The sequence below is a fragment of the Sinocyclocheilus anshuiensis genome, unplaced genomic scaffold, assembly GCF_001515605.1.
Source record: "Sinocyclocheilus anshuiensis isolate Anshui unplaced genomic scaffold, SAMN03320099.WGS_v1.1 scaffold373, whole genome shotgun sequence".
Taxonomy (NCBI): domain Eukaryota; kingdom Metazoa; phylum Chordata; class Actinopteri; order Cypriniformes; family Cyprinidae; genus Sinocyclocheilus; species Sinocyclocheilus anshuiensis.
This window is the reverse complement of record NW_015537962.1, coordinates 269,130-285,873: the sequence shown is the minus strand read 5'-3', so window position 1 is coordinate 285,873 and position 16,744 is coordinate 269,130. Positions and strand designations below refer to the sequence as shown.

Below are 16,744 nucleotides of genomic sequence, written 5' to 3'. Positions count from 1 at the left end.
GGATATTTTCCTTACCAAAACGTATCGATTTGCTACAGGAGGCCTTTGTTCACCACCTGGAGCCGTGTGAGACACTTTTTTTATGGATGGGCGCTTTTTATTTCACTTCTTTTGGACTGAAGCACTGCAACACCCGTTGACTGCAATGATAGAGCTTGGAATAGCCAGGATAATTTTTAATCTAACTCCGACTAGATTCGTCTGAAAGAAGAAAGTCATATACACCTAGGATGGCTCTGGGGTGAGTAAAACACAGCCTAATTTTCATTTTTGGGTGAACTAACCCTTTAAGGCCCTTTCACACTGAGCGTGACAAGTCAAGCAAGTCACAGACGAATGGTGCTTTCACACCGAATGAGAAACGTTTGATTTTTTTTCGGTTAATTCACGCCTGCACGATAAGTGGCACTGACCGAGAATGCATTTTAGATCTGCACACTAGGTGGTGCATCCCACTATTCATTGTAACAAACAAAGTTGAGACGTAAATAAGAAATTCATTGTGCAATGTCGAGAGATTCATTGATTATAACAGAACTTTGTGAGGTCGCGATGAACTGAAGTGAGTGACAGCTTTTCAGTGATTATAAAGGGAGCACTCTTTGTGCACTTTCTGGGTTATATATAATCCATTCAGAATTTGCAGTAAAAAAAAAAAAAAACACATACATGCTGCAAATTTTCAGGAATGACATCCTCATATTTATGCGAGATAATAAATAGCAATGACTGACATTTCTGGAACCGGGCCTGTAAAAGGCACAGAAAAAATAAAGAAAATTGATTTTTCTATCAGCAGCAGCAGCAAGGACGAGTTTGTTGCTTTATTACATGAGGAAAGGAAAAGAATAAGACAGAGTTATTGGGTACACCATATTCATGAGAAGAGAGAAGAGCACGGGGAGTTCCATAGATTGACGGTGAGTATGTTATTGTTCTATTTGCCTGGTTAGAAAAAGAAACTAAGTAGCATGCTGTGTTTAAAGAATAAAATGTTGCATTTTTCTGAATGGTGTTTCTAATATAATAATGTTATATAATACTTTTCTTCTGTGTTTACACTGGTTTTCAAAACAGCTTTTTGTGCTATAGCGCCACCTAGGGTTGTAACGATATACCGGTATGCCGGTTTATCACGGTTTGAACGTGCATGGTTATCATACCGTAAACATTTGCATATCTACGGTTTAAAAAAAAATGAATGAAAAAAAATCTCATCCGTGCACATGCAACTTATTTCTGCTCGGCTGCTTCACTCTGCATTCACTCGGCTGCTTACACGCACGTGCAGTGGAGAAAATGACAGAGACAGAGATAATATCTAATCTCCATCCCTGCCGAAAAAAAAGTTAATATCTGCAGTATGAGAATACTTCGGTGCAGTCGTGAACATGGAATTTACAGTATAACGAGGATGTCACGTAAAACGCGCAATCGGATGGATGGATAAATCGAAAGTAGTTATGATATGTGTCTGTGAATATTAAAGTGCAAAGAGACTGCTATATGAATAATCTGCTTGTTTCTGCATGTCCCTGAGTGGCGCCGTTTTATCTACTGCATACTGAAGTGCGCATACATAAATGGTGTTTTCAGCGTCTAAGATACATAAACATGAACATCAGCAGAGCTGGGGCCTGTACCATGAAGCCGGATTAGCTGGCTAGCCAGGTAAGTTTCAGTTTAGTTTGCACCAAGCCTGGGTTTTAGGTACCATGAAAGTGGCTTGGCTTTTAGCTGCGTTCATTGCCATAGTAACTTGCCATAGTAACACTCCACGGCTAACCTGCTCCGGGGCAGGTTATGTTCTGAGTTAGAGATCTCAAACTGAAATTGGACCAATCAGATGTAAGCAAAGTGACACATGTCTGACACAAAAAAGTCACTCCCCCAGTTTATCTTGCTTCAGATTAAAGGTCACTAGTACTAAAAAAATGTCTGGCTTTAATGATAATTACTTAAGAGTTATTTTATATGATTTACATAATTATATGATTGATATTATTATTAATCCATTACACACAAGCAATTTTAGTTTATCAGTTATTATAAATCATTTATTTAAAATGAATGTTAATATATACAGCTTGTATGTAATATAAATAAGCTGTAGAATCAATAGATAATGCTTTAAAAATGACTACGTGACCTTACATGTTCGGGTCTCTATCGCTGTATATAACAAGTTTCACTTGTGACTGCACTGATAAAGCAAGATAACTTATTTGATTTGTCCTCTTTCATGAACAAGTCCTTTTCTCACTGTAAATGCATTTAAATTCATCATATTCTTCAATCTCTTAACCTTTAGCAAAACCTTTAACATTTAACCAAGGCTCGTGATTGGCTGTTCGCCAGTGATGTCACATATTCATAAAAGCCTGAGTTGACAAAGAAAGTTGATGATCAACATCATGGTATTGGAGTGGCTTGGTTTTGTCAACTCGAAACTAATCCTGTAACTCTGAATTTGTTCATCTACCATCATGGTACAGGTCCCTGCTCTTAGAGAAAACGTAAATAAACATTTCCTAGTTTTATTTGAGAAAAAACATTGTCAAATACACTTTGATACACTACAACCCATCAAAATAAAATTTTGATTTAAATGATTGAAATTATGACAGAAATATATTAGTATTGTACAATGTACTTCAAAGTTATAATAACAACAATAATAATATTATTTATAATAAAATAATTTATTTAAACATTGTTTTCAAGGAATATCATATTTGTCCATGTTTTAACTTTGCCAAAAATAAAAGTTGTACATTTTCATTTAAAAACATTTAAAAAAATTAATTAAACTGTTAAAGTGTGATATAGATATACATAAGGTGTACAGCTTTATTTTTTATTGTTTCGTTTTTTATTTATAAATTTTTTCAGAAGGGAGACTTCAATACTTTCATTAAAATGGTTTAAAGTTTGTTGTAATAAAGGATTTGTTCACTCAAATAACTTGTTCTTGTTCTTTTAAGAGTCATTGTTACTGATAAGAATTATAGTTTAATATCTACCGTGATAACCGTGAAATCCGTGATATTTTCTGAGACGATTATCATACCGTGAAAATCTCATACCGTTACAACCCTAGCGCCTTATAGTTTAATATCTACCGTTATATACCGTGAAACCATGATATTTTCTGAGACGATTATCATACCGTGAAAATCTCATACCGTTACAACCCTAGCGCCACTGATCTCGCCCTTTTGTGCAACAGCAGCGGCTCTGGGAATGTGATCTAAAGCTCAAATCTAATTGGACGGCTCATTTCATCGTGGGGCAATGGGGGAAAAAAAACTCACACTTTGTCATTGCAGGCGGTGTGCATAGCTCCATAGGGATCTATTGTGTTGATTCAAGAATGTCATTGCGTTGTACATTCGCGTTACTTAATTGTGCTCAGTGTGAAAGAACCTTTAGGCAAATTTATCTTTCGTAGAAATAAAGGCTAACTTGTATTGAAACCAAAAACATTCATTTAAATTTAATCATTTAAATGAAAACATTCATTTAAAAAGCTTTAAGCAAGTCACATTTCACATATTTGACATTTTTTACAAAGTGTTTCTACATAAAGAAAGGGTACGTGCAAAAATCACAAAAGTTAGCAACATATCAGGTGCGTTTGAAATGCCACTTGCATCACATCATGTGCATTTCAATTTCCTTCAAATTAATAGCTTTAAATTCCTGTATGTAAAAAGGATGGTTCAATGTAGTAAAGCACGTAAAGTGTTCCATTCGAGATGACACCAACCGTCTAAAGTTCATACAGTAATTGTTGCACAGACCACATATGGTGCATTTTCAATAAGTAAGCAATATATAGTACCTCATATAAAGCTAAACGGTTGCTTTCATACAGTAATCTTAATTATAAACAACAGTTTGTTGTATAGAATGATAAATAATTAGTGAATGCTGAGTAACTTACATTTTAGACATAATATTGTCAGTTACTTTGTCTGTTTTTGTTCTGCCAATGAAAATAGTTCAAAGTAGATAGTTCAATTGTTTAGAATTGGGAATTGTTTAGTGAATGATTCAATGCCTCGCTCATAAGACGTCACTTGTTTCTTTCAGGAATGAATCAAGTGTTTTTGAACAAATCGTGGTAAATGATTCAATGATTCACTAATAAAGACAATCAACTTGTTTCGTTCCAGAACGAATGGGTGTTTTTAAATGAACCGGTTAAGTGAATGATTTAATGACTCATTCATTAAGACGGTCATTTGATTTGTTCTTGAACAAATCCTTGTAAATTATTTAACTCTTAGACCCATTAATTTTCATTATTTAATTTTTTTTATTATATGTCATTTGTATGTCTGTAATTTTTGTTACCAATTTTTTGGAAATATGAAGCCTTTTACCATGCCAATACTTGAATCTACTGGTGTAACAATGTAACCTACAGAGAGTCTGGAATGTTAATCTAATACTAACATTATGAAATTCATTTTATCATTTTAAATAAACCAATTAACCAGTCTAGTGCAGTTACTAATATACTGGTAATAGTATTGGATGTTATCAAGTGGGAAGCACTGCTCCGGGTGTGTGTTCACTGCTGTGTGTGTGCACTTAGGATGGGTTAAATGCAAAGCACTAATTCCTAGTATGGGTGGCTGCAGTAGCTAGGCCATTTTTAGGGGGGCTATAGCTAAAATGACTACTCAGACCCCCTAAAATTTTGCAATTAGTTCCATAAGTTCGTGATCGCCTCAGTCCCCTTTAAATTTCATATGAAAACGACGGCAGACTTCGATCGGCTCCTCCCCGTCTTTCAGCGCGTTCTTTTTCAATCCGCAGACCGCAGCGGCTCAGAGCGAGAAACAGAGGACAAGGTGTGTGTTTATCGATAGATTGTAGGGCTGCACGATAAATCGCATGCGATATTTAACGTGCATCTTATCAGTAAAGCCGGTTCTGTAATCAGCGGTAAATCTCCATCGCGTGCGTGCTTTCACATTGAGCAGCATTAACTACACAGAGCCGTTGTTCACTGACGAGCTGCGCAAAACCACATTCATATTCGCGCGATTTTTTGCGCAGCTGATTACAGAACCGGCTTTCTGACAAGATGCGCATTAAATATTGCATGTGATTTATCGTGCAGCCCTAATAGATTGTTATAATATCTGCATCTGTGCAGTTCTTTGTCATAAATACAGTTTACAAAATATCATGGGGGAGCAATCGGTTCCCCATCTACTGTAGCCTAAGTTTTCTCTGCGTTCACCCCTCATCACACCACAGGTTTCCTCCAGTGAAAATGAAGCACATATGATCGCATATACTTTATAAAACGATGTTGCCATTTTCATTTGAATATATATGTATATATACCCCCCCCATCTATCAACACCAGCCTATTGTCCCTCGAGCCGCTTTACCTTTAAATTACAGTCCAAGTCAACTTGGTGCCCATCCCAGAGGGCCATTTGTTGAAAGTGCAGTGCCTTCACTTAAATGTCAAGCTTCTTGTTTTGAGGTTGGGTATGATAATGGATTAATGGTATAGGTCAGTGTCAGGTTTTGTATTTGGTTGGACAGCAAAAAAAAAAGTTTAAAAGTGCAGCAAACACAGATCCACACATGTGCAGTGAGAGTCTAGTCAGAAGATCTCGTATATTGTAGTCTAAAAACGCAATTTATTTTCTTTCATTATTTTCTTTCAAAACAAAATGTCATCCCATTAAAAAAAATAGATATTTGGAGCACCATTTTGGAAAGCTGCTGAAGCAGAACCCTCTTCGAGTTCTCACCAGTGGATATGTTGGTAATTGAAAATCAGAGTGTGTGTAAATTTCCCCTCCTGTCCACGCGCCACGAAACAAGCTGCCCTCACAGGGAAACGCACGAGCAGCTTTAAATGCACCACAGCTGCTTTATATACACAGATTTTTTTTTGAGCAGGTACATAATTGTTAGACACTTGTTTGGTTACTTTTTATTATGCTATTATATTATTGTTCCAAATTGTGGGATATCAGTATTTAACTGACAAAACAAACACACACACAGAGAAATGTCACATGTAGGTCATCTAAAACTATCAGTCAAATAAAAGCATAAACACTGATAATTGCATGGCTCTCTGGAGTGCTTTATTCTGATTGGTCAATCATGACATTCTAAAGTCAGATTGTTGAATAATGAAATGAATTAAACTCAAAATGAATATTTCTGTCTCTTTAATAAGCAGGATACTACAATTAGTCAACCACTATTGCAAAATGAACCCTTTTAGGCTAATGCTTGATCACCCCATTGGGGTTTATTTTCTGATAATGACAGAATGACTGTGCATTATTCTTTACATATTTGTCTAAAAGTGTACATATTTTATGATTTTACTGAAACACTTCTGATGAAATCATAATCAAATGACATATCTTTAATTTGTATTTCTTTCAATGGGAAAAACATATCGTTCAATAAATCGTTTAAAACATTTAACAGAATGTGAAGAAATGCAGATAAAATTCATTAGGGTATAAAAAAGACATTTTCTTTCCACATCAAAGTCACTTTAAAGCCATTAGTTCACTCAGCGGCCATATTCATTACACGCAATTATATTACAGTGATAACAATTGTATAGTAAGTGGTGATTGGCTCTTTTAACTGTAAGGCGGGACTACAGCTGCAATATTGAATGCTATTATATATCAATGAAATATAACACTCTCTCTTTCTCTCTTTCTCTATAGTTCATGCACAAAAAAAGGATATATTTCATGTAGATTCACAACAAATCAAGCAAGTGTTCTGTAAACTTAGCCAGAGGATTTAATTTGACTTTAACTCTCCGAATCCCTAATGCACCTTTATGGGAAAAACAAGGGCACTTTTTCATTTCTAACACTCAAAATATTTTCTGCCTCCTCTTTTGTTGTGTCCTCAAGCTATTGTATTTCTCAACAGTTGAAAAATGTCTCTTGCTCTGCAAACAAATCAGATCACAAAAGGGAGATGAAAAATGAAGTTATTCTGCATTTGCATCAAATGAAAGATCCAAACAGAAGATAAGCCATTGTCCGTCTGCTTCCTCTCATTTACCATCCTGCAAAACGGGCAACTGTGTGGAAGGAGAAATGGGATGGAGGGAAAAGCAGACCTTGGCTGGTGGAGGGTTAGTTTGCTCTTCTGTTCATCTCTCAGTGAGATATGTTCAAGTGAATCACTCCTCTGTTTTGTGTGTGTATTTCTAAACCAGACTACCTGCCAAACAGCCATTTGATCTTTCTTTACTTGCACTCAGACAGGAAACGGATTTGTACCTTCTGGACTGTGTGCTAAAACCGTGTCACCCAAACCGTGATTTTACTTCTACGGTGGCCATTACATGCATAGAGAGAGAGAGAGAAGTATAACAGAATGAATGTGTTTTATTCCAGTCAGAACATTTATCAATGTGGTCTAATGCAATTAGAAAATGCTGGGCTTCCCGAATCATTAAGTAGGATGTTAGTAGCGGATAAGTATTACTTAATATCCAGGGCACGTTTCCAATTACGCATTACTGAGTTACCTAAGTAATACATACAAGAATTCATAAAATGACCACTTGTAAGTCCATTATCTGCAACTTAAAAGGATCTTTACACTTGCTTTCAAAGTTTAAGAGAGACAAATGGCACAAAATAAACTATATGAAAAAAAAATTATACTCCGCAGGCAGAATATGCCTGAAAGGAATAGTTCACCCAAAATTTTTTTCCCAGGACATCCAGGATGTAGACGAGTTTGTTTCTTCATTGGAACAGATTTGGAGAAATTTAGCATTACATCACTTGCTCACCGTTGGATCCTCTGCAGTGAATGGGTGCCGTCAGAATGAGAGTCATAAAGTCACAGCTGATAAAAACATCACAATAATCCACACCACTCCAGTCCATCAATTAATGTCATGTTTCTTACAAACACGTAGCTTTTCTGTTCACAAATCCATCATTAAAGCATTTTAGCTTTAACGAGCCACTTCTGAACTAAATAAAAGTCCATAATCCATAATAATGCTTCCTCGTGTGAAAAAGTCCATCACCTGTTGTCCTCTCATATCATAATCCACCAACACATTTGTTTCGAACTGTTGAGGACTGATTGTAAACAGTGCTTGATGACAAACATGCAGCTTTTAAAATGTTAATTAATGGACTGGAGTGGAGTGTTGTGGATTACTTGTGGATTATTGTGATGTTTTTATCAGCTGTTTGGACTCTCATTCTGACGGCACCCATTCACTGCATTCACTGATCCATTGATGAGCAAGGGATGTGATACTGAATTTCTCAAAATCTGTTCTGATGAAGAAACAAATGCATCTACATCATGGATGGCCTGTACATTTTACATTTTCAGCAAATGTTCATTTTGGGTGAACTACTCATTGTATTTAAATGACTGGCATACCCTATTGTCTTTATGATGGTTTAGTAAAAATTTGCAATAGAGGGATGATATATTCTTAATAATAATATTCCTTTCACAAGCGCTATGAGACAAAAACATGCAGACCCATAAATAGGTGACATAAATGTTATTACAAACAGGCCGTGTGTTAAATTAGCATATATTGTACACTATGTATATACTGAGTTAAAGTTTAATAGTGCAGCTTTAAAATCTTTAAAAAGCTAATGCATCTTAATTTTCGAAAATGTTGTCACAACTTTTATTTCAATGGAAGTTTACTTCCATTTACGGTGGGACTGAATGGGACCGCATTTATGTAAGTCCAGACAGACTCAGACACATTGGAAAATGATGAGAGTTCATTTTTAATGTAAGCCTGACATCATTTGTTCAAGATCATTTAATTTAGCACTCTACTAAATTAAAATAAGCCTTATTCTTTATTTATGCCAGAAAGAAAAATCAATAACCAATGTTTGGTAAAAAGCCAAAAAAAAGAAAACGTATTCAGATGTCCTTGACATTTTGATTGCATCTAGGGGCATAACTAAATTAATTTAAAATCATACAAAAAGATTAGAACAAATCTGTTCTAAGAAAACGCTTAATTTAATTGGAAAAGTTTTCCTCAATTTAATTAAGGGTTATTGAACATTTTATATTTTGACTGAGTTTCTGGACACACAAAATGGTTTAAATCATTCTAGAAACCATTTTAAAGCTATTGTGTTTTAATAGCTTTATTTCTACGCATAGCCACGTCTGTAACACTTACATGGTTTTCCAAGTATGCAAATTAATCAGAACTAGTATTAATCAAAGGATAAGTAGTTCTCGTTAGTGAGAATGATGTTAGTTACCATTATGAGCCATTTTTATGAGCAGAAACCAATTTCCTTTACTGTTATGGTAGTAGATCACTGGGAAATTGGTTGAATTTTCCCCAGTACTGAAACCATCTGTCAGATTATTCAGTTGGTTACGCTGCTCTCAGCCAAATCAGACAGATCTGCTTCCATCAGTAGATGTCACATCAGTACAATACATTCCCTCTAAGATAGCGAATTCAGAAACCATTTCCAATGCCTTGATATATGAGCAACACAAAAAAATAAAACACTGAACAGAGAAATAGAGAAATATATGCTATATAAAAATATAATAAAGCAATATAACTTTGCCAAGATAACAGACTTAGTGTTGAAATATTTTTAATTTTTCAATCTAAATATTTATTAATAACTACGATACTGTTCAAAAGTTTAGGGTCAGTGAGATTTTAAAATGTTTTTAAGTCTATGCTCACCAAGGCTGCATGTCTTTGATCAAAAATAAAGTAAAAAAAAAAAAGAAAAAGTAATATTGTATAATATTATTGAAACTTAAAATAACTAAATATATTTGAATATATTTTAAAATGTAATTTATCCCTATGATGCAAAGCTGAATTTTCATTCAGTCTTTCTGTGTCACATGATCCTTCTAATGTCCTGATTTTGTGTTTAAGAAACATTTCTTATTATTATTGATGTTGAAACAGTTGTGCTACTTCACATTTTTGTGGAAACCATGATATATTTTTTTCAGGATTCTTAATAGCATTTAGAACGGCATTTATTTGAAATATAATGTTTTTGTTCCATTATGAATTTAAAATAGAAACCTTTTGTAACATTACAAATGCATTTAATGCCACATTGTATTTGACCAATTTAATGCTAATCTAAAAGTATTAATTTTATTATTATTTTTTTTTAATCTTTTAATTTTTTTAAGTCGTTATTCACTAATAATCTTTCCCATCCCAAATAGCGATCTCTGTTCTGATTGGCTAACCCTCTGCATACTGACGTAGTTCACATTGTCCGCCACAGCGATGTGTGAAGCTACTGAATACCAAGTAGTCCTTGTGATGTCATAGATACTGTGATGATTTCTGAAAAACATGTTTTTGCAGCCTAGTTTCCATTAATGCTCTTGGTGGACTTAAGAAGAAGCTTCATGTTAGAGTATAAGAAGAGAAAAAAAAATACTGTTTTCTATGATAAGCCCTCTTTAGTTTTTGACTGAGACGAAGAAGCTTTAACAGCTTTTTGCTCCCTGAGGCTGAATATGACTCTGTGTGTAAAACATCAGTACAACAGTCCGCCATGTGCTGTCAGCATGGCCTTGATCAAGAGGGGCCGGCGTGCTCTCAGATGCTGCAAATGGCACCCTTACCATCCCTGTGACAATAGGCTTTGAGATTGCTTTCTGAAATCCATCCACAGCACCAAATGTAATCACAGCTTTATTTGCTTTCGTCACCACTGCCAACCTCTTTTAATGAAATTCCAAACAAGCTTGATGTCTGATTGTCATGCAATGCCACAGAAAGACAATGTGGCGCATGACGTCGGATGCGGTTAACAGCTGGGTAATTCCCGGCGCACGGAGGACCATGCACATTATAGCTGAATTTCACTCTCACAAAGCTGTGCGGCTGCTTGTTTGTACTGAATGTGCATTCAGTGAAAGCCTTAACCGTAATGGAGGTTTATTCAGTTCATGTGAATCATTTGGGTCACTGGTTCATAGTGAATAAAGTCCAACGGAAAAGAGGCTTTCTGCTTCTTGTGAATCATGATGGGTAAAAGAAGTACGTATCTTTTAAATAAAAACAAACCCTGAATGCCAAATGTGAGTTTTATAGAATATTCTGGCCAGTCTTTTTAATGACAAAAACACATTATAAAAGTGACTTTTGCACTACATTTAAAATACGTGACCCTGGACCACAAAACCAGTCATAAGGGTCAGTTTTAAAAAAATATATATATAAATAAGCTTTCCATTGATGTATGGTTTGTTAGGATAGGACAATATTTAGCCGAGATACAACTATTTGAAAATGAATTGAAATTTTTAAATTGGATTGAAAATCTGGAATCTGAGGGTGCAAAAAAATCTAAATACTGACGTTGAAAGTTGTTCAAATTAAGTTCTTAGCAATGCATATTACTAATCAAAAATTAAGTTTTGATATATTTACGATAGGAAATTTACAAAATATTTTTATGGAACATGATCTTTACTTAATATCCTAATGATTTTTGGCATAAAATTAAAATCGATCATTTTGACTCATACAATGTATTTTTGGCTATTGCTAAAAATATACCCCAGCGACTTAAGACTGGTTTTGTGGTCCGGCGGGGTCACATATTTGAATGAGGAACAAACTGAAATGTAAGCTGTTATCCATTGAAAATCTTGCTATTTGTCCTTGTGAGGGAAGTAATAATGAATTTGTATATGAAATTTGCATACAAATATTTTCATGAACAATTCAAGATTGATCAGTAACTTTAGTACTAGCATGTATTTAAAATGTATGAAAAAATGTAGGAACCACTACAACCACACATAATTAAAAATCACATACTCTGGCTGGCCTTATAAATGTGTTAAAGAATAGTTCACCCAAAAATTAAAATCTGAAAAAGCTGTGTATATGTAATAAACAAGTCTATAATCAAAGCGTTTTAACTTTAAACCGTCACTTCTGGCCAAAATACAGTCCATCATACATAACTCTTTGTCCAGTGAAAAAATCAATCCCCTGTTGTCCTCTTACGTCAAAATACCTGACATATTTGTTTAGAACTCTTTTGGACTGTTTTTACTTGTAAACTGTGCTTGATCTGTGCATAATTCTCTCCTGATTCAGACTAGACAACCTTTTCACTGGAGAGAGCAATATTATGGTTGTAGCTTGTATTTTAGCAGGAAGCATGTTTGTGGTTTAAAGTTAAAAACGTCTTGATGATGGATTTGTTTCTTAAAAACATGCAGTTTTTCACTTCACAAGACATTAACTGATGGACTGGAGTGGTGTGGATTACTTGTGGATTATTGTGATGTTTTTATCAGCTGTTTGGACTCTCATTCTGACGGCACCCATTCACTGCAGAGGATCCATTGGAGAGCAAGTGGTGTAATGCTACATTTCCCCACATCTTTTTAGATGAAGAAACAAACTGATCTACATCTTGGATGGCCTGAGGGTGAGTACATTCTTAGCAAATTTTTATTTTTAGGAGAACTATTCCCTAGATTAAACGAGATTAGATTAAATTTTATACATAGATTCTTTCATCAAATTATCCGAATACATTAACATTAAAACGAAGTTAAGAACAAATTCATATGTTAGGAGGACATTTTTCATAAAAAGATCTCCTGTGTGTAAATATGTGAAATATGTAGTGAGATTCGATGTCTGATTTGTGAACATTTTTTTTCTAATCAGATCTTTTCAATGAATCAATTGAACCAGTTCACTAAAGATTAATTCACTAATCCGACTCATTCGATTCTTGTGTTCAACTCACTGACTTGATTCAGTCACCGTGGCTAACAGCCCACTGGAACTGAGGATTATCAGTAAATAATGCCTTACATAGCAGTTTGTTCTTCACACAAAGCCTCAAAAGACTTGAAATACAGCACACAAGTCATCTAAATTAATTGGAAAGCTTAACAGGCTCCATTCTCAATTCATCTTAGTTTTCCATTGAACAACAAAAAAATGGCTTGGAATGACTAAATGACACCAATTTTCATTTTTGTGTGAACTAATCCTTTAAAGGACGTTATCAGCGGGTTAACCAGTATGTGTGAGCATACAGTCAGGAGATAATGTCTTTTGGATGAACCAGACTTTAAGCAATCTTCAACTGAGAATAAAAATGAATTCCTCAAGCTTTAGCTGAGGCTCTTATCCTCATTCTTCATTTTGAATAAGGATGGGTTTATGATGAAATATTGCTAACTAAAATAAAGATGCACGGATCTAGCTCACAAATTACATCTCAGTTTCTGCCCCCAGCGTGTCATACGAGTTCAAAGCAAAATATAAAAATCTGGCTCAAACTCAAGATTCACAAATAAACAACTATATATCCTAAGGACGAGATTGAACATGGCCTACTTCATCAGTGTGAGGCAAGTGCCCCCAACAACTTGGTCAATGAGCTATATTTATATTTGCTGAGCAAATCTGTGTAAAAGCAAAACTGTTATGGGGATGAAACCCAGTGCTTTGTCTCTTCATATTTACTGTCTATTTTCCATCTCTATGGAAATGCAACACAAACTACGATATATGTTCTAGGATGACCACATATGGCACAGTTTTTCTTTGCGAACATGCACGCATATTTTCACATAGATTGACTGTCATATGCACACGTGGATATTTGTGTATGTACAGAATGCACACAATCATGTACTACAGGGAACATCCATATGTGACCTCTCATCTTTTGCATTTGTCTCTTTATCGCATTTTAGCTTGTGTTAGTTCAGACCAGCAGGTTTTCAAGGGTTAAGAGCATGAGAAGCAGCCCTGAGATTTTGGGTTATAGGATTTTTATTTAACTAAATGTACTGATAGAAAACATCCCTTGATGAATGGAATTGCAATGAGGTCCTGAGATGCTTAATTAAACCCGAATCTCAAAAGATTGATCTGGAAAGACACTTTGAACTGAGCTGACAATCACACCAGTCAGACGTCAATATTCAAGGTTTAATGGAAAAACTCATCTGAATGAATGCGTTTGATGACACAGTTTGAAATTCACAATTACAGACCGCTACATTACAAATATTTATATTTTTGCAATTACATAAACTGATTTCAAATTTTGTGAACATGCATTGACGTTAAATGAAAAAGCATGGGATTTTGAAGCAATCTGAGCTGATTATAGTTTGCATTTCACATGTAACCTACCTAAAGCATTGCACGGTGGTGAAAAAAAACTGTATTTTCTTTTCTTTTCTTAATAAAAAGCCATTTATTTTCCTGTATTGAACATGCTATGTCTAGTTCAAATTACACTTTACTCATTTTATTTAAGTGGATACTTAAGGTAAACCAGTGATTTTTAATCCTGAACTTGGAACATATCGCCTAAAAGCATTGCACAGTAGAAAAAAAACATTTTATTTTCAAAATAAAAAGCCATTTATTTTGCTGGTATTGAACATGTAGACTATAATGCGTCTAGTTCAAATGACATTTTAATGATTTTATTTAATTGGATATTTATCAAGGTAAACCAGTTGTTTTCCTTGGTCCACAGCACTGCACATTTTGGATTTGTCTCTATCTGACGCACCAGTTCAGGTCTTGGTGCCACTACTAATGAGCTGATGATATAAACCAAGTGTGTTAATTAAGGGAGACATCCAAAATGTGCAATTCAGGGATATTCCATGACCATTACTGGGGAACACTGGGGTAAACTGTAGTATATGTATAAATCAACCAGCCTATTCATTTGCATATTGTATAGTGCAATATGTTTCAGATTCTAAAAAATTAAAAGTGTTGGTTTTATGCTTAGAATGACATGGTATCAACAAATTTGTGTTTTTCACTGACAGTCATCACTCCAAATGAGAGGTCCTCATTAGTGCTGCATACCATGATCAGGTCTTTTTGCTGGCTTATGTGAGACCTACTCTCCTTAAATCACACAAAACATTATTTTAATCAGAAAAGCCAATTATACTGTAGGTATCAAATGTGGAATATAATGTGACTACTTATACTAATTATATCCAGTTGGATACTCATCAGAGTAAACTTTCTGACATAAATGAGAAACTGTGTTATGGAAATAGCCTACTCTGTCGAATTGCATATGTATCTTTAGTTTACTGTGTTTCAGAATCTAAAAATAAAAGTGCTTTACGGGTTAGAATGGCGTGTCAAAGACTTTATATTTGGATTTACTACTGATTCACTCACACACGCTGAAAAACTGTTTGAAGCCAAAGAGATGTCACAACTGCAGAATACCACTCACAGGTCTTTCTGCTGGCTTGTGATAGACCTACTTTCCATAAATCACACCATCAGATTTATCCGCCTCATAGAGAAACACAGGCACGGGTAACAGGATTTTCACGCGTTTTAAGTGAACTGCGCTGTGCGTGGTGCTGAATCCTTCCGAACTGTTCTAACCAAAAAGAAAACAAACAAAAAAATCAGTATTTCTCTTCACGTTCACTTACAACATATTATAAATCGAAACTGGGTCAATAAGAAACGAGAAAAAAAGAAAAGAAAAGAAAAGAAAAGAAAAGAAAAGAAAAGAAAAAACGCCGAACAGGTGCGCAAAACACCGACCTTCTGTCTAGGAAACAGGTTAAAATACACTAAAGCGATGCGAAAATTTGTAAGAATTTAGTCGTTTTAATATATGGTAGAACAGAATATAGGCTTCAAGCACCATCAGGACTCTCTTACTCACCTTCCACTTCGTCCTCAGGTAGATTGACCGGTGCCCGGTACGACAAGATATCAGGAATGGTGCAGATCCCCCGGTACATAAAAGTGGAAGTCACCGGATGCATAGGCATTTTTGCGCTTTGTGTTGACTACCACGTGTGTATTGATCCTCATATATGTGATTTACTGTCCAGATGGCAACTTTTTACCCCACATCAGATCGGACCGACACCCTCAGTGGTGATCACGCGTGGAGTGGATTCCATGGAAAGGTCCGATAGTACTCTCGCAGCTTGCGCAATTGCGCAGCCCTCACCACGAAACCAGGTATAGGGATTTACAAGTCTTCACAGGTCACGGGTGGTCTAGATGTAAGGCTTTTTTTGGTTCGGATCTTCAAAATATAAGCAAACCGCCCCGCCTAATTTGTTGTAAAAATGACAAAGACAACGAATTACGGCGGCTCCATCGGCGGGGAAACTAGCAAATCCACCAGATCACACGACGCGCATCAAACAAACGCGCATTTTTTTTAATCAATGCGACAAAGTATGTGCGTGTTTGGCGAGGTTGCTTGGATCGATTCGAGCTCCAGGTCGTTAGACAGTGATCTCCATATGCTTGTTTTCTCCTCAATCGCTTCTTAAGACACAGCAGTGGAGCTTCGAGCACGCACTTGTTGGATAGCGTGTGCGCACCGCAAAGAACAATGAGTTAAAAATGCGCTTTACGCGTGTGTAGTTGAAGCTAAGGTTAAGATATTTTTCTTTAAAGAAACCCTATTTGTCCTGAATCATAAACATTAGATTTAAAAACGGGGAAAGATGCCACCGATACAATCAAACTTTCCAGCTAATCACAACATGCAGATAAACGATCAGTGCGTGGGGAAGCGCGGTGTCCGGGTTCCTTCGCGATGGATCTATATTTAGTCTGAGTGTAAGCTGCTGCTCTCCACAAGGTATTTCCCGCCGCAGGTGTTGGGAGGCGTTTACACAGGACGCGCTCTTGCGTTCAGCAGCT

General features: G+C 35.7%; 1 protein-coding gene across 1 annotated transcript in view; it reads right to left on the bottom strand.

Annotated features, from left to right (window-relative positions):
* Positions 1-16,112, bottom strand: part of LOC107667614 (calcium-binding protein 7-like) — a 34,820-nt gene extending 18,708 nt beyond the window's left edge. The window contains exon 1 of the mRNA XM_016459331.1: positions 15,744-16,112. Coding sequence (XP_016314817.1) covers positions 15,744-15,852 — 109 coding nt within the window. The 5' untranslated portion in view covers positions 15,853-16,112. The remainder of the gene's footprint in view (positions 1-15,743) is intronic.
* Between the last annotated feature and the right edge of the window lie 632 nt (positions 16,113-16,744).